Source organism: Macaca nemestrina, chromosome 2 (assembly GCF_043159975.1).
Source record: "Macaca nemestrina isolate mMacNem1 chromosome 2, mMacNem.hap1, whole genome shotgun sequence".
Classification (NCBI taxonomy): Eukaryota; Metazoa; Chordata; class Mammalia; order Primates; family Cercopithecidae; genus Macaca; species Macaca nemestrina.
The window spans coordinates 112,569,203-112,584,431 of NC_092126.1; the positions used below are offsets into that span (position 1 = coordinate 112,569,203).

A 15,229-nucleotide genomic window follows, 5' to 3' on the forward strand; every position below is an offset into this window, starting at 1 on the left:
GGAATAGGCAGGATCCTGACTAGTCTGTATCTATATTCTGTGTCTTTTGTGCCGACATCCCATTAATGACCAAGCTCCAAGTCTGGGCCTACATCTGGACACCACCTAATGATCACATAGCAGGTGCTGACCAGGGCCACATGCTGTAACACTATCCAGGTCCAATGCTGTCTTGGGGCTTCCCACATCTCCATGTCCCGGTGGCCCCAGCCAGATGCCTAGCCCTGCAGTGCACTGCATGAGAAAGGCCAGGTGCAGGAGTTAAGCAGGGATGCAGATCAGTGGTGCTAAAGACAGGTACCAAGAAGCAGAGCCATAGCCACACCAGCCTTTCACCAAATTTGAAGCTGCAAGTGCCCAGCCCACCATAAAGGTGATGAGCAAACCCATGCAGAGTGCCTGCCACTGCCACCATTTTCTCAGTAGCTGATGCTGCCAAAAGATTAACTGTAGCACCATCACCAAGTCCTACAGGTCTGGTGATGGCCCCCTCAATGAGATCAAGATCTGCACTCCCTTCCCTGGTTACTTCATGATACACTGTGGACCCCATGGCTACAAGTCATAGGATGAGGCAGTAGCCCCACCAGTGCCACCAAGAATGCCACAAGTGGTAGTACCAGTGGATGTCCAGCTAGTCCCCTAGATGTCTATGACTTGCACAGAGCAGAAATGTTAAATTGTATGGGCCCAGTCTGGAGGTTAGCCTACCTGCATGAGCCCCTGGCACTCCTTCCAGGAAAGTCAAGAGAAAGATGACCAAGTGGAAAAAACCAGGCAGCAGCCAGCAAGGCCCAGTCGTGGAATGGACAGAGGTAGGGTCCAGCAACCTCCTGGGCTCAAACAATCCTCCCATCTCAGCCTCTGAAATATTTGGGACTACAGGTACATACCAATAACATCCAGCTAATTTTTATATTTTTAGTAGATGGTTTCACCATGTTGCCCAGGCTGGTTCTGAACTCCTAGGCTCAAGCTATCCTCCCACCTCACCCTAAAGTGCTAGAATTACAGGCGTAAGTCACCACACTTGACCAGTTTCAGAAACTTTTTTTTCTTTTGAGATGGAGTCTTGTTCTGTCGCCCAGGCTAGAGTGCAGTGGCGCAATCTCAGCTTACTGCAAGCTCCACCTCCCAAGTTCAAATGATTCTCCTGCCTCAGCCTCCAGAGTAGCTGGAATTACTGTACCAGACTAATATTTATATATTTAGTAAAGACGGGGTTTCACCATCTTGGCCAGGCTGGTCTCGAACTCCTGACCTCATGACTCACCCGCCTCGGCCTCTCAAAGTGCTGGGATTACAAGCGTGAGCCACCACGCCTGGCCAAAGAAGGAAGGCTTCAGGGACTCTTAAGGGAAGACTCTTAAGGCTGGCAGGCCCCAGCACCCTGCCTCCAATAGAAGTCAGACAAGATTCACTCTGGTCCTCTCTGCTTGTCCTCTTTTCAGGGCAGCAATATCTACCCCACAGCAGTTTTCCTCCTGCTCTGTTACCCGCAGGGATGCAGATGGTATTCAAGTTACAGCAAAGAAAAAGCTGAGAACAGGCCGGGCGCGGTGGCTCAAGCCTGTAATCCCAGCACTTTGGGAGGCCGAGACGGGCGGATCACGAGGTCAGGAGATCGAGACCATCCCGGCTAACACGGTGAAACCCCGTCTCTACTAAAAAATACAAAAAAATAGCCGGGCGAGGTGGCGGGCGCCCGTAGTCCCAGCTACTCGGGAGGCTGAGAAAGGAGAATGGTGTAAACCCGGGAGGCGGAGCTTGCAGTGAGCTGAGATCCGGCCACTGCACTCCAGCCTGGGTGACAGAGCAAGACTCCGTCTCAAAAAAAAAAAAAAAAAGAAAAAAAAAAAGAAAAAGCTGAGAACAGGAGAGGAGGAGGAAGATCTCCCAGTACTTCTGTCCCCCAAGTCCTCCCTGACTTGTCTGGCTTTCAGCCCCAGGCTGCTGTGGTTAATGCACCTTTTACTCCATACTGTCAGCTCCAGTGTTTCATATACTACTCTGTTCTTTGGCCATATTGAGATCCTGACAATGCTTACCACAGCTGCCTCTTATGTGGGATCAAAGAACAGCAGGTAGACTCCAAAGAGCTGATAGCACTGGGGGCTTCATGACATGAGCTGGGACCCCATCATCTCCCTTCAGACTAGAGCACCTTCAGGGTTTCTCATATATAAACACACACACACACACACACACACACACTCTCTCCAAATGATGGGGAGGGGAGGTGGCCCCAGCACGTGGTGGATCACAGTCACTAAGTCTACTTATTTATTATTTATTTTTAAAATATATTTAAACAGCAGCAATCACTTCCAAAATGCAAAAAAAATTACAATTTTTAGAATAAAATTATAATGTTTATAATGCGGGTCAGAAAGAATTAAAGGTACAACAGAATCAAATCACACAGCACTGGAGGTGGCTAGAGAAGCCAAAGCCCACTGGTCAGGGGTCCAAGCTAACAAGAAGTCCCAACCTGAGAGGTCGCCACACCCAAATCATACCCCACAGCTTCCCATTGACAGAGCCAGTGTCCTCTGGGTTAGAGAAGGAGAAGCGGCAAGGAGCTGGCCCTCTGTGGTGGGTGTCCCAAACCCAGTCCCCCCCATCAGCCAGGGACCTGCTAATCCACCTCCTCCATGTTGCTGTAGGTGGGGGCTGGCCGATCCACAGGGGGGGCGAAGCGTTCAGGGGCTGTCCGCATGGGGGCCACCTCGGGGGCCTGGCCAGGGCCTAGTCCCTGCAACAGAATACGAGGACAGGGGTTGGGGGCTGCCCAGCATGCCGCCTGGCATCCCGGGGGTGCTGGCTTGGAGCCCTGGCACCCAAGGGAGGGTCCCAAGGCAGGCGCAGACAGCAGCGGCGTTCAGACAGAGAGACAAGATTGGGCCTGAATAGTCTGGCTTTATTAACACTTTAAGTACAGGAAGTAGCTTGGGCAAGGCCAAGCCCGAGGCCAAGGGTCAGAGCAGCAGGATGAATGGACAAACAGCTGGATGGATACACACCCTACGATGCTCTGCCCGTGCAGGGGCCACAGCCTCCCCATCCTCTCCCACCAGATGCACAAGCTGAGGCCCAAAGCCCAGAGGTGTTCCCCACAACAAAGGCAGGCATGGCCTGGGGCAGGCAGGGTAGGCCAGCTCACAGCAGCTGCCTGCAGGCGAGCTCATCTCCAGCGACTCTGGGATACCAGAGGATAGAACACGTTGAGCACGAGGGCCACCAAAGCCGCCACGGTGCCCAGGACAAAGTACCGGAGGCAGCCCTCATCTGGTGTGGTAGGGCCACGTGGCGGGGGGCCCACCCAGTCTTGGGGCCCCCAGGGACCCAGGGGCCCAGGCCCCTCAGGCACCAGCTCCTCCTCAGCCTCCAGCTCCTGCCAAATCCGGGAAGCCTAGGGTATGTGGAAACGGCCATCAGCACCCCAGGGGTAGGGAGGACCCAGTGTCCCTGAGACCCTTAGCCATGATAGTCCCACCTGGGGTGACTGGGGCTAACACTCTGCATTCTAGATCAAGCAGCAAGGAGGAAGGCAGGCAGCCAACCTCAGGGTTGTCCAGACTAAGAGCACAAGTGTAAGTAAATCTTGACAGCATTTTGGCCTACCCTAAACAGCTTTCAATCCACGTGCAGCTCCGCATGGAGGTGGGAGGGGAGTTATCTGGTTAGTATTTCAGTCCAGGCCTCTCCAGAGGACACTGATTTATAGGAAACAGGGCGCCAATCCCAGAGCAATCTCCTTGTTCCTTCCCACCCACACCCCAGATCCTGACCAGTCTTCTGCAGGGACTTCTCTAATCCTTGACAGAGAAGGCTTAAGAGAGGATGGAGCCAGAAAGGAGGCGGCCAGTCCAGAAAAGAGATGTGCCTACGCCCACCAACTGGGCCTATGGCACATAATGTCACTAAAAGAGACAGAAGATCCTGAAGGCTCAGCAAAGACAGATGCTTACCTCAGAGAGTATAACAGCCACCAGAAGCCATGGCCAGCCCAAATAGGCCTTGTCTTGAGTGCACAATAGAACTCAGGGACATCACAAGTGAGGGTGTGTGGGCTAGCATGTGGGGAATGTGCAGAGGAAATCTAGAGAGTATCAGTTATAGTCCATTCATAGCACAGTGCCCAGTGAGGTTCAGAGCAGTTGCCTGACCTGTGCCAACTGGGTGCCAATGTGCTCGCCAGTGGCATCATGTTAGTGTACCTGTATGTTAGTGTCCCCAGGGCATGGGGATGCCTCTGGATAAAGCTTTGATGTTAAGGGAACTCTGCAATTCTCATGAATCCCAAGGCTCAGGGAGCCTGTGGCTGGAGGAGAGGAAGCTATATCCCCAACCCTGCCCCGCAGTCTGTGAGCTGTCCCCCACTATTCTGTAAAGCCGCCCACATGCCTCACCTGGCTGGCAGCAGCCTCAGCTGCAGGGCCTAGGTCTGGGTGGTGCTCAGAGTGACCTGCCCTGGGGGGCCTCTCCACAGGAGAGTTCCGCCGGCGGTAGAAGAGTACATAGGCATAACGCGTCACAACCTGGCTCTCGTCTACCGTTGTCACCGTGCTGTCATCAAACAAGCGCCAGCCTAAGGCAGGGTGGGAAGAGTGTGAACGAAGTCTGCACCACCACCCCTACCATCTATCCTGCTGGCTGTGTGTGCCCTCACCCACGTCACTGCGCTGACTGCTACGATCATTGGGCAGGCGTGCACAGGCAGTGTAGTGGCCACCAATCATGCCTCCATAGTGGTTGATGACAGCATACAGATCATAGCTGGGCAGCTGCTCCTCTTTCTGACCAATGCAGAACTTGCTCAGGTCCAGGTTCCTGCAGGTCAGGTCCAGTCAGGGAGGGGTGAGACAGGCAACAGGTGCTCAGGATGCCCACCTTAGTCCTCACACCCCACCCACAGTTACCAAGGTCCATTGCTTACCGAACAGGGAACTCCACCAAGTCATTGATCTTGTCACGCCAGATAAAACTACGAAAGGAGAAGCGCTTGAGCTGCACGATGAGAACATTTGGCAGGCGCCATAGCAACAGCTGCTTGGAGGCCTCACGGTGCTGTTTGCACTGTGGGCAGTACCTGGTGGGAACAGAGGTTGGGTCAGGACCAGCAAGTCTCTCTCTTCTCCGTCCTGCCCCCTTATCTGCTTGCTGCTCTGTTCTCACCAGGCCTCCTCGGGTGCCAGCACCTCAGGCCGTGTGAAGAGGTTGAGGCACTGGTCCAGGGTGAAGTGGCCGGCCCGGGCAGCCTCACCGGCAGAGCCTGGATCCTCAGCACATTCCAGCTCCTTGGAGGCTACCAACACAAACTCCTGCAAACGCTCATTGTTCCTCCAGACGAGAGCCAGGCTACAATCGTCACCCAGCTCCAGTGGGGTGTCTCCTGGAGATTGGCAGGGAGAGAGGTCATGCAGCTGTGGAGAACAGCCAGCTCAACCCACCCCATGGCTCTCACCCACGGCCTCAGACACCTTTGTCCTCTAGCCGCTGCTCTCGGTTGGATGAGTCAATTTTATAGATGAAGAACTGTGGTGTGTGGGCATTCATAGCTTCACTTGGGTGCTGGTACCCAGGCACAGCGGCTGTGTGAGAACATGATAATCAAAGCTTCCCTGCCCATCAGGGCCTCACCAGGCCCACGAGGTCCTAAACAACAGCCCCCCCATCCTCCCCTACCTTCCTCCCCAGCTCCCAGAGCTTTTCACTGGATCTTACCTTCGGGTCGGGACACCCTCTCGCCAGCAGGCAAGGAGCCAACCTCAGTGGGCCCACTGGCCAGTATCTCAGAAGAAATTCCACTGGTGCTGGGCACAGGACCCCGGTCAGGGGCTGCCCACACCCGGGGAAGCCCTGTGTCCCCCTCAGCCATAGGGGTCACCAGCTGGAGCTCAGGTGGCTGAATGGGGTCCCTCTCACTGTCCCCAGCCTCCAGGGAGCCAGTGGAGAGCAGTGTGGTGCAGCCAGGGCTCTGAGACTCCAAGGCCATGCGGCCAGGCTGAAAGGGTGGCTGGAACACACTCACAGAGTACCTGCCAACAGAGGGCAAGGCAAGTAGGACTCCTGACCAGCCCATCTAGCACCTCTGCTCCCACCTACACCACTCTAGTCCAACCACTAGGCACTTACCGGGCATAGCCCTCTAGCAGCTGAGCAAGGCGGGCATAAGTGAGGCGTGAGGCAGGTACACTGACCAGGAAGGGGTAGCCAATGTTCTCAGGTCGGCAGAGGCCCTTGTGGTCAGGCCAGTGGGTTTTCTGGCAGAGCCTGAGGGGAAGAGGAAGACAAGGAGCCTTTGTCTTCTTTGCCTCTCTTTGTCTTCTTTGCCTTTAGCCCCATCTCCTATAACTCCATAATGGGGGCTAGTCATAGTCCCTGGGAACTGGGTATGCCAGCCCTGCCTCCCCCAGAACCTGGTAAAGTAGGCAAGTAGAAAGCTTAAGCACATGTGCCTTGGTGTGAAGGGAAGGGGCAGGGTGGCACATGGAAGGTGGAAATAAAGGGTCGGGGAGACGATGGGGGTCCTCACTGGTTGCAGTAGCCCACACGGTAGCACCGGGTACAGCGCTTCAGCTTTTCATCCTCCGACTGTTGCTTCCGCTGGCAGGCTGCACACTTGGAGATGGGGACGCTGGGCACCTGGGGGCGCTAGGGTGGGTCGTCTGGCTCAGCAAGACCAGGCAGGAGTACCCCACCCACCGGGGCCCTATGCCATCAGGTTGGCCCCCACTCACCTGTTGCACCTCTAGCACCACTACCCGCTCCTTAGCCAACTCTGGGGATAACAGCTCAAAGCAGAGGAGCATATCAGATGGGGACACAGTGTCCAGTGAGTGGGAGGGCAGGAACACACGATGGAAACGATTCTTAATTACCTGAGGACACAGAACACACAGATCCCACATGAGGATAAGCCCTTTCCCTAGCCCTGCCCCAGAGTTTAAGAAGGCTTGGCCCGTCCGTGGGTCTATGTGGGCAGTGGTGAGGTCTGTAGGCCCAAATAGGCTTAGCCTCTACTGGCACCCATCTCAGTGTCCAATGCCATAAGGAATCTGATGCATCAGAGGGCCTGAAAGACCAGGTATGAGGCAGATATCAACCACACCAGCTCTCCACACTGAGGGACTCTGCCCTGCTATAACTAGAATAGCCTTATAAGACTGTAACATACTATCACGGAGGGTCCATATTCAAAGAGCCTCCTCCCAACTCTTACCCCTGAGAAAATCGACACTGTCAGGCTAAAGGCTAGGAACCCCTGGGGAGAGCTAGCACACACAACTGGGATAAAAGGAGAGAGCAGCAGGATAGAGGGAGAAGCAGAGCGAACATAGGTATAGGCCTGCAGTTCAAGCTCCTTGTCTAAAAAGGGAAATGCAGTTGGGATCCACCACCACAAAGGGGAATAAACCCTGATAATGGCTAGAAACTGAAGGCACTTCTGTTGCACAGACAAAATAACAGCACATCACCTGTTTTTGTACAGTCACAGGCATACTCATTTGTATGTCTATTTTTATTTTATTTTTATTTTTGAGTCTCGCTCTGTCGCCCAGGCTGGAGTGCAGTGGCGCGATCTCGGCTCACTACAATCTCCGCCTCCCAGGTTCAAGCGATTCTCCTGCCTCAGCCTCCTGAGTAGCTGGGACTACAGACATGTGCCAACATGCCCAGCTAATTTTTTTTTTTTTGTATTTTTAGTAGAGGTGGGGTTTCACCATGTTAGCCAGGATGGTCTGGATCTCCTGACCTCGTGATCCACCCACCTTGTCCTCCCAAAGGGCTGGGATTACAGGCATGAACCACCATGCCCAGCCCTATTTTTATTTTTTATCTATTTATTTATTTTTGAGACAGAGTCTCACTCTGTCACCCAGGCTGGAGTGCTGTGGTGCAATCTCTGCTCACTGCAACCTCCACCTCCCGGGCTCAAGTGAGCCTCTTGCCTCAGCCTCCCAAGTAGCTGGCACTATAAGCATGTACCACCACACCCAGCTGCTTTTTTAATTTCTTGTAGAGACAGTGTTCCACCAAGTTGCCCAGGCTGGTCCCAAACTCCTGGGCTCAAGTGATCTGCCCACCTCAGCCTCACAAAGTGCGGGGATTACAGGCGTGAGCCACTGTGCCCAGCCCATGTGTATGTCTGTAGATGCCAATGACTATACACACGTGTCTATGGTGAGTACACACACACATCCATATATATAATAGCCCAAAGAAAGACAAAGGTACCTCCGCCAAACGCAGATTCTCAGGCTTCACACGAACGCTTTGAGAGAGGGAGTCCAATACTTCACTGGCAGTGGAGTTCTCCTTGCTGACGCTCACTAGGAACTGTGGCAAAAAGGGCAGTCAGTGAGGGAGGTGGGCCACGTTCTCTAGAACAGCCCAGAGGGTAGGGGCTTACTCCTCACCTTAATGGGCTTGCTGTGGGGCTCTCGGGCGAAATAAAAGACAGGGAGAACCTTTTGCTTTTGTGGCAAGGGCACCGGCAGATAAAGAAACGGGTCAAAAGTGATGGAGACCTGTGGATGTAGAGGTGGCACTGGGTAGCTGCACACAGAGTGGGAGACAAAATGTTCATGCCCAAAGAGCCCATTCCAGGGCTTCTGATGGCTCTCAAGGCCTCCACAGCCAACCAGCAAACTCTCAGGCTTCAGGACACTAGATGGGGCAGGAGGACCACCAGGAGATAACAATCTTCCTTTCTGGCACTCAAAGCCCTACTCAGCTTAGCCACTTTACGAATTTGCCTCACACTTGCACCCCATGTGCCCACAACCCTGCCACAACACCTCTGAGCTCTAACATCACTTTTCCCTCAGTCAGGAAGCCTACCTAAGTGGGCTCTTCAGCCCATATAGAATCCTAAGGCCTCCCTGCCAACTTCTTTGCCCAAACCTTAAGATGCACATGCCTCTGAACCTAACATGACCAGAATAGAGGGCCTCTTTCCAGGGGAGCCCATCACACCTTGGCACACACAGGGCACACCAGCTTCGACTTGTACTGCCCCTGAAATAGGTCCACGATGAAAGAGTCATTCCTCATCTTGTGCCGCTGCCATGCTTCCTCAGCTACCACCTGAGAGGCAGAGTGGTGAGAACCAAAGAGGCCTGGGGGCTGGGATGCTCATGAGACATGCCCACCCTCTGTCCCTAACCCTGACCTCATCGGGTCGCCCATCTGAGTCCACGGTCTCTGTGTAGGGCTTGTTCTGAATGCGATTCAGGTCCTCGTGCAGCCCATCCAGCAGGAAAGCCATGAACTCCTGGGCATCATGCTGCGCATAGCCTGTGAACTGGCTGGCCTTACTCGCCACAATGGCCTGGATACAGGAGCCAAAGTGTGAACACAAAGCCCTAGCACCCACTGCACACCGGTTGGCTGGCCCTCCCCGCCCCCTGCAGCCAAGGGTGACAGTGGTCACAGATTACCTTCAACTTGGAAGGCTGGAAGGCATGGTGGGTGCCCTTCCACAGCGCCCGAAGCAGCACAGCAAAGCCAATGGCCAGACGCCCACCAGTCCCTAGTGGGTTGTTGTAGTTGATCTCAGCCTCAAAGGAGCGGTCTAGGAATAGTAGCGGAGCAAAGGTGTGAGGGACAAAGGCACCCTCTCTGCCCATTCCCCAGGCTCCAGGCCCTGCCCTCACCATGGAAGAAGTCCCGGAGTTCCCGAGTGTTGGACAGAGACTGAATGACGCTGTTCATGAAGCAGGTGTTGCCTAAATTGACAAGGCCAGTGAAGCCTGGCAGACACACTTTCTTCTCTTCCTCTTCCTCCTCCTCCACGCTATCTCCACTAACTGGGCTGTGGGGCATGGGAGGCACCATACATGTAGGCTTGGGCTGGGGGAGCAAAGAGGACATGAGAGAACAGCTCCAAGACTCTCCAACCTCCATTCTTCGTCCTTCCCATCCCAGAATTCTCACCGACGCCAGGTGTGTCTCTGGCTTTGGGGTTACATGCTCCATAGGTGTGCGGGTTGCCACACTCTCTAGCCCTGTGTCCTCAGATCGTGCCTTGGATTTATCCTTCTCCATAGCCCGGGCCTCCTCCTGGCCTGTCAGGGGGTGGGGAGCACCTCCTGGTGGGGTTGAATCCAGAGGGGTTGGACCTGTCGGCACGGCAACCTTTGCACCACCCACTGCACCTTAAAAAGGGGGAATGAGAGGGCTGGTGGTTAGCAGCACGTGACAGGGGTTTGGGTCCTGATCACGTGGAACTGGGCAATGAAGGGAGCTCGTGTGCAGACCTCGTGTAGCCGGGGCCTCCAGGCCCCCCCAGCGCTGACTCTGCCTCTTACGAAGGCAGATGTCGATGCGAGAAGCCGTGAAACAGAAGGTGCACTGCTCTGGCTCAATCAGATTCCTGTGGGAAAAGGCTGAACTCAGGGACTTAGGAGGAATGGGCATCAGGATAGATAAGCTAGGGAGATGGAGCCTGGGGGAGTAGGACAGGCACAGTGGTGGGGCCGGGCACCACCCACCTGAGCTTCACCTGCCAACGGAAGATGGTGTGGGGCCCACAGCCTGGGTGCAGCCTCAGGAAGTTTCCATCCCTGCAGAGGCACAGCAGGATAGGAGGAAGGACAAGAGGAGGAGCATGAGACATACTGTCCCACCTGAGGCATTGTTTGCCCCATCATCTGCCCACCCACCTGGTCTGGAAGATGAGTGTGAAGTCCTGCTCACGAAAAAGTACTCTCGAGGTGTCCCTGCAGATCTCCTTCACGTACACGTGCACCACCACTGAATCCGGGCCCTTCTCATACGAGTCATTCTTGACAAATGCCAGGTTCACCATCGACTCGGGCTCTATATTGAGACCATGGCTCAGCTCCAACCAGGACAGGTTCCAGCCTATTGCTACTCTACTCCCTAACCACCTACAAGCTTTGCAACCCAACCTAGGCCTGCCCACCCCCACCTTTACCATCCACCAAGGTTGCAGCATCTGCTGCCACTGCCATCTCCTCCTTGGCACGGTCATCTTTCCCAGAGTTTCTGCTCCGGACCACGGCTGGAGAGACTGGGTCATTCCCAGGAGACACTGCTTTCTCTCCTGCCAAAAGGGCTAAATTCTCCTCTGAGCCCAGGAGGCAGGTTTGGGGGTTCACCGGTGGTATGCAAAGCTGTTCATCAGCCTCAACCTATCAATGGCAAGATTGTGGGCAGAATCAGCCCGGGCTCTGCCAGGTGGCTCCCACTCCAGTGCACACTCTTTCCCCCCATTTCCTAACACCCATACAGGTGCCCAACTCTCACCTGAGTGGCCGGGTCAGCCACGAAGGGTGGGGCATCACCCCGGGGTCCAGGGTCATCCCTGGACCCCTCCCCCTCTGGCCCTCTGCAGAGATGCACAGCCCTCTTGGCGCTGGGCCCTGCCTGGGCCCCGGGGCCAGCCCCTGAGCCTACCTCACCACGGCCCTGGGCCCGCTTCTGGTTCCGGGCCTCCTGCTTAGCCCGGTGGGGCTCAGGGCCTGGCTCCAGGGCAGTGGGAGACAGTTCCTGCCCATTCTCCTGGCACTGCAGCCCCGGCACCAGCTCCTGGGTCCCTAGAGGTTTCTTCTGCCAAAGATACAGCAGTCAGGCCCTGTCGACTACACTGGCTATCCCTACCCAACCCTGTACTACTAGAACTCACCAGGAGGGAGGGCCACGTGAGCATAGGCACCTTTTTGGGCAGTGTCAGGTGCAGGAGACTACCCTTGCGGGTTTGCACTTTAGCACAAGAGCTTTTTATCTCAGCATAGAAGACACCACCCCACTGCTGACCACCTGGAGACAGAGCAGGGTCCATGAGGTAGGATAGGAGATATCAAAAGATTCAAACATACTATTGTGCTCAGGGCAGATGGACACACCTGCAAACCGCACCACACAGTCCGTATCTGTGAAAGCAGCATCTATATCCTCCAGCTGCAAGGGACCTACTCCCACATGAAGCTTGACAATCACCTCTTCTGCACTCTGCCTCCAATCGAGCAACAACTCTGGAGGGGGAGTAGCCAAGAGATCATGAGGGTCTTCACAAGCTCCTGATGGTGATAAGCAGGTAACAGAGACCCAGCCCTAATGAAACTGCTTCAGATGGGAGCCAAATTGTAAGTGATCCCTCCCCTTCCCTAGCACCCAAAAAGCTCATTCATAACTGACCCTCTTTGGTCTGCTCCTCCCGAGGAGTGGATGCTGACCCTGACAATGAAGGAAAGAACAGCCGGGAATGGTGGCATGAGCCTGTGATCCCAGCTGCGCAGGAGGCTGAGGCAGAAGGATCACCTGAGGCCAGAAGTTCAAGACCAGCCTGGGCAACATATCGAGACCCTGTCTCTAAAAAAAAAAATAAGAAAAATTAGCCAAGCATGGTAGGGAGGCTGACATAGGAGGATTACTTGAGTCTAGGACTTTGAGGATGCAGTAAGCTACGATCACACCTGCACTGCACTCCAGTCTGTGCAAGAGTGAGACCCTGCCTCTTTTAAAAAAAAAAGGAGGGGGCCAGGCACAGTTGCTCATGCCTGTAATCCCAGCACTTTGAGAGGCCGAGGTGGGCAGATCACCTGAGGTCAGGAGTTTGTGACCAGTCTGGCAAACACGGTGAAACCCCGTCTCTACTAAAAATACAAAAATTAGCTGGGCGTGGTGGTGTGTGTGTGTAATCCCAGCTACTTGGGAGGCTGAGGCAGGAGAATCGCTCGAACCCGGGAGGCGGAGCCCACAGTGAGCCAAGACCACGCCACTGCACTCTAGCCTGGATGACAGAGTGAGACTCCATCTCAAAAAAAAAAAAAAAAACCATGCATGGTGGCATGCACCTGTAATCCCAGCTACTTGGGAGGCTGAGGCAGGAGAATCACTTGAACCAGGAGGTGGAGGTTGCAGTAAGCCGATATTGCACCACTGCACTCCAGCCTGGGCAACAGAATAAGACTCCATCTCAGAAAAAAAACAGGAAATAAAGAAAGAACAGGTTAAAAAGAAAGAAAAAAAATTTAAAAAAGAAAGAAGGCAAGCCCCCCAACAGCACCATCTTCTGGATCTTAGCCAAGTACTCAGGCTTCAAAGCTGAGGCTCTACTGAGCCTATCATGGGTCCTTCTTCTCTCATCATCAGACCAGGACAGAGAGAAGAGCAAAAAAGTCATCTCCCAAACCCCAATCTGTATACTTAATAAAAGGGGACGGAAAGAAAGCCACAAGCACTCTGGGAATGCCACTCCCACCTTTCCTAGGATCTCCATCCTTGCTCTCCTGGTTTGCTCGATCCTTCTGCCTCTTCTTACTAGTTGCGTCCTCCAGTCCTGGGGGCCCTCTCCTTGGGCCTGTGGCACTGGCCCCGCCAGACATCTTGAGCCGCTTGGTCGACAGCCAGAGTGCCCCGGGGCCGGCAACAGCGTCTGGGTCAGGGCTGCGGCGCTTTCTTCCTGGCCCAGCTATCTTGGCAACTCTTTGTGGCCAAATTCTCCAGCAAGGAACCAACAGCCTAATGGATAAGAGCCAGTGATCACTGCCAAGACCCAACAACTTGCTCTTTAGCTACAGCCAGGGCTTAGCAACCCAGGACACTCCTAATGCTACAGAGCTGTATCTTCTCATCTCTGAATCATCCCTGGACACTCTCAGGCTATTTTGAAGAGGTAATAAATAATGCAAGTAGCAGCAACCACTTCTGGCCAAGCTTCATAGATACCCACCATAATAGTCCCACACAGCTGGAAGCCTCACTGAGGGGGCACCAGGTCAAGGGAAGTCATGGCCTGGGACCAGGCTACTCCACCAATCTGGAAAGGAGCCATGGCTCCAGCCCACAAGGCTGGCACTCCGAGCAGGGTGTTCACTTTTCCTTCACTCTCACTGGCTGGTTAGTCACCACTGGAGAAATAGAAGGTGGAGGAGGAAGGCAGGAAAGGAGACAAGCCACAAGAGGACCAGGCTCTGTGGCTGAAAACAGGCTCAACCCAGGTTCTGCCATTGCCCAGAAAAAGTCCTGGGGCTAAGGCACTCCACCTGCCTCCTGCCAGCTCCCACCCTTAGCAAGAACCTGCTCCTATGTACTGCTTGGTTCTTCTTCATTTTAAGAGAAAGTCCTCTCCCCAGCTGCTGTCCCAAGCAGAGAGGGACTGAAAAGTGTATCTACATGTCACACTACCTCTTCAGCAACAACTCTGCTCCAGTACTAAGGCAGGATGGGAATCCAGTTTGACACTGGAACAGAAATCATCACGTTCCTTCCCAGATGCCTTCACTCATGAGCTCTGAGACACAGGGACCACTACAATTTCCCACAGACCCACCGGTAGATTCCGGACTGTTTCCCCCTCCGAAATGAAGGTCTTGAAGCTAGATACTGAGATGAGGCTGGGGAGGACCATGGATCCAGGACCCCTGGCAGCCTCAAGCCTGGCCTGAACCAGTAGCAGGACAGATAATGACTAGTCTGTGTTCTCCTAAGTGTGTAAAGGAGGAAGGAGGGATGGTAGGATACCTTTCTACAGGTCAGATGTGGTACTGGTGGACTGGATCTTTAATGACACCTGCTACCGACGCCTCCTTCTCTCACCCAGGCCCCAGCCGAAGGTCGCGTCCCTCCCCCATGCCCCGGAGACGTCAAGGCGGGAAAGGGGCTGTCTAGAGACCCGAGCCGGCCTGAAATGGCAGCGCGGGGTTACTGACCACAGACCAGCGCCCCGGTCAAGTTGCAACCCAGCTTCAGCCTCTGAACCCCGAGCCCGCCACCACCTCTTCCAGGAAGCTGCCCTCGCTGGCCGCCAGTCCTCTCCCAGGTGGGAGGCTGGCCACAGGCATAGCGTAACGGCCCCGCCGGCATCAGTGGGCTGGCACGCTGCGGGACACTAGGGGTAGGGGCTGGCACGGCCCGTGACCTTGAACAGGCCGCCGCGGCAGTGCGTTGCGGCCTCCCCGCTGCGGCCAAGCAGGCGAGTTGCAGCCCGCTCCACTCACCGAGCGAGACCGCCGCTGCCAGCCCTCTTCGGGCCCTGGCAACCCGCTCTCCGTTCCGGTTCCGGCGTCAGGTCGGTTCCGGTTCCGGCGCGCCCCTCCCCCGTCCCGGCGCCGCCGCCACCGCCTTAGCGGCTTGTTTTGTTTCGACTTCTAGTTAAGGCCGCGGGAGGCGGAGCGCCAAGCTGCTGACGCACTTCCGGCGGGAATGGGCTCGGGAAGACTGGCAGGCAGCTCCGGGGCGGGCCCGAGCGGAAGGG

At 55.0% G+C, this 15,229-nt stretch overlaps 1 protein-coding gene across 50 annotated transcripts; it reads right to left on the reverse strand.

Moving 5' to 3' along the window:
* Positions 1-2,274: 2,274 nt before the first annotated feature.
* Positions 2,275-15,125, reverse strand: LOC105480427 (ubiquitin specific peptidase 19). 50 transcript variants are annotated; one of them, XM_011739290.3, is made up of 28 exons: positions 14,497-14,678; positions 13,235-13,494; positions 12,292-12,342; positions 12,169-12,207; positions 11,877-12,005; positions 11,657-11,790; positions 11,278-11,580; positions 10,940-11,162; positions 10,671-10,827; positions 10,500-10,571; positions 10,266-10,381; positions 9,943-10,163; positions 9,663-9,858; positions 9,447-9,580; positions 9,179-9,337; positions 8,983-9,093; positions 8,424-8,534; positions 8,242-8,343; positions 6,744-6,884; positions 6,539-6,657; positions 6,139-6,276; positions 5,728-6,041; positions 5,484-5,594; positions 5,179-5,395; positions 4,940-5,092; positions 4,673-4,833; positions 4,413-4,591; positions 2,900-3,412 (listed from the first exon to the last, which is right to left on the reverse strand). In XM_011739290.3, the coding sequence occupies exons 2-28, from the start codon at positions 13,356-13,358 to the stop codon at positions 3,185-3,187; spliced, it is 4,143 nt and encodes a 1,380-aa protein (XP_011737592.2). In that variant the 5' UTR covers positions 13,359-13,494; positions 14,497-14,678; the 3' UTR covers positions 2,900-3,184. The 50 variants fall into 50 exon arrangements, with proteins under 50 accessions (XP_070947784.1, XP_070947780.1, XP_070947776.1 ...); XM_011739288.3 differs by having other exon boundaries at positions 11,877-12,050; XM_071091683.1 differs by lacking the exons at positions 2,900-3,412; positions 14,497-14,678 and adding exons at positions 2,275-2,755; positions 14,973-15,125 and having other exon boundaries at positions 9,943-10,157; positions 10,946-11,162; positions 11,278-11,577; positions 12,169-12,342.
* Between the last annotated feature and the right edge of the window lie 104 nt (positions 15,126-15,229).